The sequence below is a fragment of the Physcomitrium patens genome, chromosome 2 (assembly GCF_059467195.1).
Source record: "Physcomitrium patens ecotype Gransden chromosome 2, ASM5946719v1, whole genome shotgun sequence".
Taxonomy (NCBI): Eukaryota; Viridiplantae; Streptophyta; class Bryopsida; order Funariales; family Funariaceae; genus Physcomitrium; species Physcomitrium patens.
The window spans coordinates 11,858,188-11,862,974 of record NC_143411.1 but is presented as its reverse complement, the minus strand read 5'-3'; the positions used below and the strand labels follow the sequence as shown (position 1 = coordinate 11,862,974).

At 47.1% G+C, this 4,787-nt stretch overlaps 1 protein-coding gene across 1 annotated transcript; it reads right to left on the bottom strand.

The window, feature by feature from the left end:
- Positions 1 to 525: 525 nt before the first annotated feature.
- On the bottom strand, positions 526 to 4,399 carry LOC112278915 (sulfite reductase [ferredoxin], chloroplastic). Its single transcript, XM_024512829.3, has 7 exons — positions 3,895 to 4,399; positions 2,627 to 3,415; positions 2,123 to 2,419; positions 1,818 to 2,015; positions 1,534 to 1,668; positions 1,109 to 1,384; positions 526 to 916 (listed from the first exon to the last, which is right to left on the bottom strand). Exons 1-7 carry the CDS (start codon positions 4,099 to 4,101, stop codon positions 728 to 730), a joined length of 2,091 nt encoding a protein of 696 aa, XP_024368597.1. The 5' UTR covers positions 4,102 to 4,399; the 3' UTR covers positions 526 to 727.
- Positions 4,400 to 4,787: the final 388 nt, after the last annotated feature.

Below are 4,787 nucleotides of genomic sequence, written 5' to 3'. Positions count from 1 at the left end.
CATATATGCTCTGGCTCCATATATTGCAATGCCAGTAAGTCATTTAGTGTGCGAAAGCTCACACTCGTATTGTAGAGATCTACAAATGTTCTTCTGGATGTAAGATTGTCGGTGTAAACTTTGACAGGTGTTCAAGATATAGTACATTGTTAACGGACATTACACTTTCTGTGAATCAAGTAAAAATGTGAAGACACATAATGCTCAAGTTAGCACCAACTCTGATAACCATTAAATAATTTTAAACACTTCAACGTATAAAACATCTTGGAAAAACATTCATATGGCCAAACCGGACAAGTATACAAAGATCAAAGAAACCAGCAAACGCAATTCGCTCTTTACCCCATGTGAGGAAAGTAATAAACTAACCAGAACAAACAAATCAACCGCTAGCGACGTAACTCCAAACAACCATTGTTTCTAAACAGAAAGCATGCAAGAAAGATTAAAAAAATAAAAATACAAATAAAAAAAATAAACAAACAAACACACAAACAGATTAAAACAAAGATAGATACTATGTAAAAACATCGTAAAACCTGAATGCTTCCCACAAGGAACCATCACCCTTACTTGTGACAAATGTGTCAAATCTGGTAAGCACATTGCAACCCCTGGCAGTGCACGAGAACTAAGCTCAACAGTAGCAAAAAGATGCCTGCATCCAGCAGACTACGTTCTTCACCATCTTTCAATGAAGGTAACCTATCTGTGCACACGAAACCTAATGCTGTGCCTTCTCTAGGTGTTCAGCCAAAACCTTGGATGCGAACTTTGACACTGTCAATCCTTCATCCGCTGCAAGTTTTGCTAGACTCGAATGAACATCCGCATCCAGAAACAAGCCACCTCTTCGAACTGGTTTGCGAGGCCCTGTATAATTCTCGATGTACGTTTTACAAGCACCGAACCCCTGTTGCATGAACGATTCGAAGGGTGAAAAACCAACAATTAAAGCCTCCTCAACTAATAATTGAACTGCACTTGCAATCTTCTTTTCATCAAAGTGGAAATTATCCATCTTGGAATAATGCACAATGTCCCCTGGTTTCACAAATTCACACATGCTGCTTCTTCCAGCCAAGACCAGGCAGCAAAGTAGTACCTGTCGGTAAACAAAGTCACCGAAGCCTTCCTTCTCGTGCCTTTCACTCTTCCACATGTAGAAGACAGGTTCCAGAACCGATTCCAGCTTATCCAACTTTACTCTATCCATAAAAGTCTCTGCTAACCTAGTCTGGTTCGAAGCTCCACCCAGCCATATCTGATAGCTGTTGGGCCCATCACCAACCAACCCAAGCTCTGCCATGTAAGGGCGAGCACAGCCGTTGGGGCACCCTGTAATTCGCACCACCAACGATTCTGAAGCTTTCAACCCTACCTGCACGAGAGAGGAATATAGTATTTTTCAGAGTGATTCAACTGAAGTGAACGTGGCCACAGGAACCATCATTCTTCCTAATACTAATGTGTACTTACAATACCAGCGAAACTACAATTCAAATGCGCATAAAATACCATCGCAATCACCTTATCCATCATTGCTCGAACCCTCTTAAGAATATCGGGTGCTCCGCGTTCGGCTTCGGCAATTGCAAGCGGGCACAGCGGCAAAGCTGGGCATGCCATGGCTGTGATGTTCAATGGGTCCACAAATTTAGGAGCCTGGAGACGCAACAGCCACAGTCAAGCTCAAACCTTACAGAAGCAGATTTAGATCCTCTGACGTGGAGAACCTCTAGTTCAACAGCTGCCACAAATACGCAAGAGCTGTCACAATTGTGAAACAGCTGACCGGCCCATTCATTACTCACCAGAAGTCCAACATTAGCAAGCGCCCTGGTGATGCGCGCCTTCCACGAGGGTCGAACGTTGCATAGGATAAGATTTTGATTGGGGGTAATGTGAACATCCAGCTTGAACTTCTCAATCACCTCCCTGAGAGCCTTCTTTGCCTCGCCTTTGATCCGACCATTCTCAACATGCAAGCCGAAAAATACATTGCCGTCGCCCTGCAATATTACCACTTCAATAAGCGCTCCTGCATTGTACATCAAGTGCAGTACAGCATTCCTTCAAACCCAGACCAACTCTTTGCACCAAGGAAAACGACGATCACCTGTTCATGCCAGCCCAAGTAGCTTTGGAACTGGAAGGGAGGAAGCTCCTTGAAAGGTTGAATGTGCTTGCCAAAATACTGCTCCACTACTGTTTTGAATTTGTGAATTCCCCACTCCTCAACCACATATTTCATGCGAGACATTCTACGATCATCCCGGCGGCCATAGTCACGCTGCGTGGCCACTATTGCCTTCACAACGTACAGTATATCATCCTTGGATACATAGCCTAATTCGTCCGCCAGTCGTGGGAAGGTCTGCTCGTTTCTGTGCGTTCGACCCATGCCTCCTCCAACCTGAAATACCATAAATGTCAAAAGTGAACCTTTCACAATGTGAGTAAAACATTCATGTAGGAAAAATAAACTGGGGGAGCACAAAGTTGGTCAAAGCTTTCACCCTAAACCGGTTCGACTGGGGCTGGACGTACGAAAGTAAGCATAACCCTGCAATGAGCCATCCTAGAGGAGGAACGCCTAAAGTCCATCAAGTTCGGTCCCTACATAAATATTGTAGCCTTGTACGTCTCCATGTTCATCGCTGATTACGACAATGCCGATGTCGTTTGTCAATACATCAACCGAATTGTCGCCGGGTACAGTAACTGCAATCTTGAACTTTCTGGGCAAAAATTGGACTCCATAGATAGGCTCAGGGGAATTGTCGAAGTTCGTGCCATACGAGTTGTCATTGCGGGCAATTGTGACATCCTCGGGCTCATCTTGAGTGATCTTTTCACCGTCCACCCAGATATCATAGTATGCCCCAGCTTGGGGAGCCAAAAGCATTGCTAACTTGCTAGCCAGTTCCTGTGCGTGGACGTACTCCTTTGATTTGTAAGGTGCTGCAGGGGCCAAAACGTTTCTGTTCACGTCCCCACAAGCCCCGAGCGTCGACCCCAAATTCTTGATTATGCTGCTCATAACAGTCTTCAAATCGGTCTTTAGAACACCGTGAAGCTGGAAGGTCTGACGCGTCGTCAGACGCAGGGTGCCAATGCCATACTTGTCAGCGAGCTCATCCATGACCAAGTACAGACGGTTGGGAACAATGCCTGAAGGGTTTTTGGTCCTAAGCATGAACTGATAAGCCTTGTGACCCGGACCCCTCAACTCGCGGTTGTCTTGTTGGTAGCTCCCGTGAAATTTGATAAGCTGGACAGCGTCTTCATTCACATTAGGTGCCTCTGTTTCAAGCTCCTCTTTCAAAGGATGCCGCAAAAAATCACTGTTTTGCTTGATGATTTCCACCTTGCTCCGTTTCGGTGGCATCGTTGTCGGCGGTCTCACAGGCTGCAAAGCAATGACACCAATAATTAAGGTAAGCTCCAGGCTACTCTGTGAACCGTATAAAAGGATTCTAAACGCTCGAGATTTGAGAAGAGATTTATCGGTTCTTCGCAGGGGGTTCAGAGCACCAAACAAACAGCAGAAACGAGAGTGGCTCAGATTCAAGGTCATCTCTCAACGTCATTTGCGCATGACAAATTCAGCTGCATTGTAAAACACGCACTCGAAGAATGTCAATCAAGAGAGTGGACCGATAAAGAAAAAAAGAAAGAGTCTAAACTGAAATTCAATACATTCAACACAATTAATCATTTAGATCATCTTATACGGCCCGACGTTTCGCTTCGAAGAATGCAGACGTCTCGAGTCAGGCTGAGTAAGCGCCAAGGGTGAAATTCGACTAATCCCCTGGAAACATCGACTTGAGATCAGCCCACGACATCATAAACAAGCGACTAACAACAAGGCAGATGATCACGTACCGTAGCCACGGCACGAACGCGAAGAGTACCGACCGCAGCGCCTCTGCTCGACGAAACCTGAGCTTCATGCTCCCCATTCCTACGCACTCTCAATCCCGAAAAACTCGAAAAAGACGGTGGAGCAGGCGACTGCACCAACTCCGCTCCGCCAACAAGCGCAGAAAAACCCTGGGCCGAAGCCATGCCATGCACCACCGCAGTCGCCATGCACAACTAGAGCTCTTGACGCTACAATCACCACGCGATTGACCTAATCCTGCCCTTCCAGCGACGCGAAAAATTGCTAACTCTCCTCTGGAGATGCTTCACTGTCACCGTGTGCGCGATGAATCAAAACTGCGGGGAGACTAGCCAAGGTTTTGAACGGTCCCCGGCAGCCTCGTAGAGAAGGAGGACTGAGCAGATCGAAGCCTGTCGCAATCGCGGAATCCGCGTCAGCGAAACCGGAACGGCAACACCATCACCAACACCAACATGCATTTGTAGGAGAAGAGGGAGCGTGGCCACCGCGCCGCCGAGGGAGCCACGCGCGCTCTCCGAAAGGAATATCTTCCCATTTGGGAGTCCCCTCCCACCTTATCATCCATCCGATAACCTATGCACTCTCATCCGTCGTTCATCCCGTATAGAGGCCCTGCTTACAGGCCCCGTTGGACCCGCAACTGTTTCGCCCTCCCTCCACGTCAACGGCGTGAAGCTCTGAAGGGTTTAAAACGCTGAAACCTGGGTTCATTCGCAGTTTCGCCATGGGTCTTGACCAGCTGCGTTCGCCACCAAAAGCTTTGCGTGGCGGGATGATTTGCGAGGTGGATTGTAAGGTTTTCTAGTTCCTAAGAACCATGTGGGTGAAAATGGAAATGAAGGCCAGATGGACATGGTTCACGGCTGTATTT

What these genes read in the sequence shown, in the direction of transcription:
- LOC112278915 (XM_024512829.3), bottom strand. Translation starts at nt 4,101, where the DNA reads ATGGCGACTGCGGTGGTGCATGGCATGGCTTCGGCCCAGGGTTTTTCT. An exon ending in GCGTTCGTGCCGTGGCTACG is followed by an intron (nt 3,416 to 3,894) that starts GTACGTGATCAT and finishes ATTGCTTTGCAG; the next exon opens with CCTGTGAGACCGCCGACAAC. An exon ending in TTGCTAATGTTGGACTTCTG is followed by an intron (nt 1,669 to 1,817) that starts GTGAGTAATGAA and finishes TTGCGTCTCCAG; the next exon opens with GCTCCTAAATTTGTGGACCC.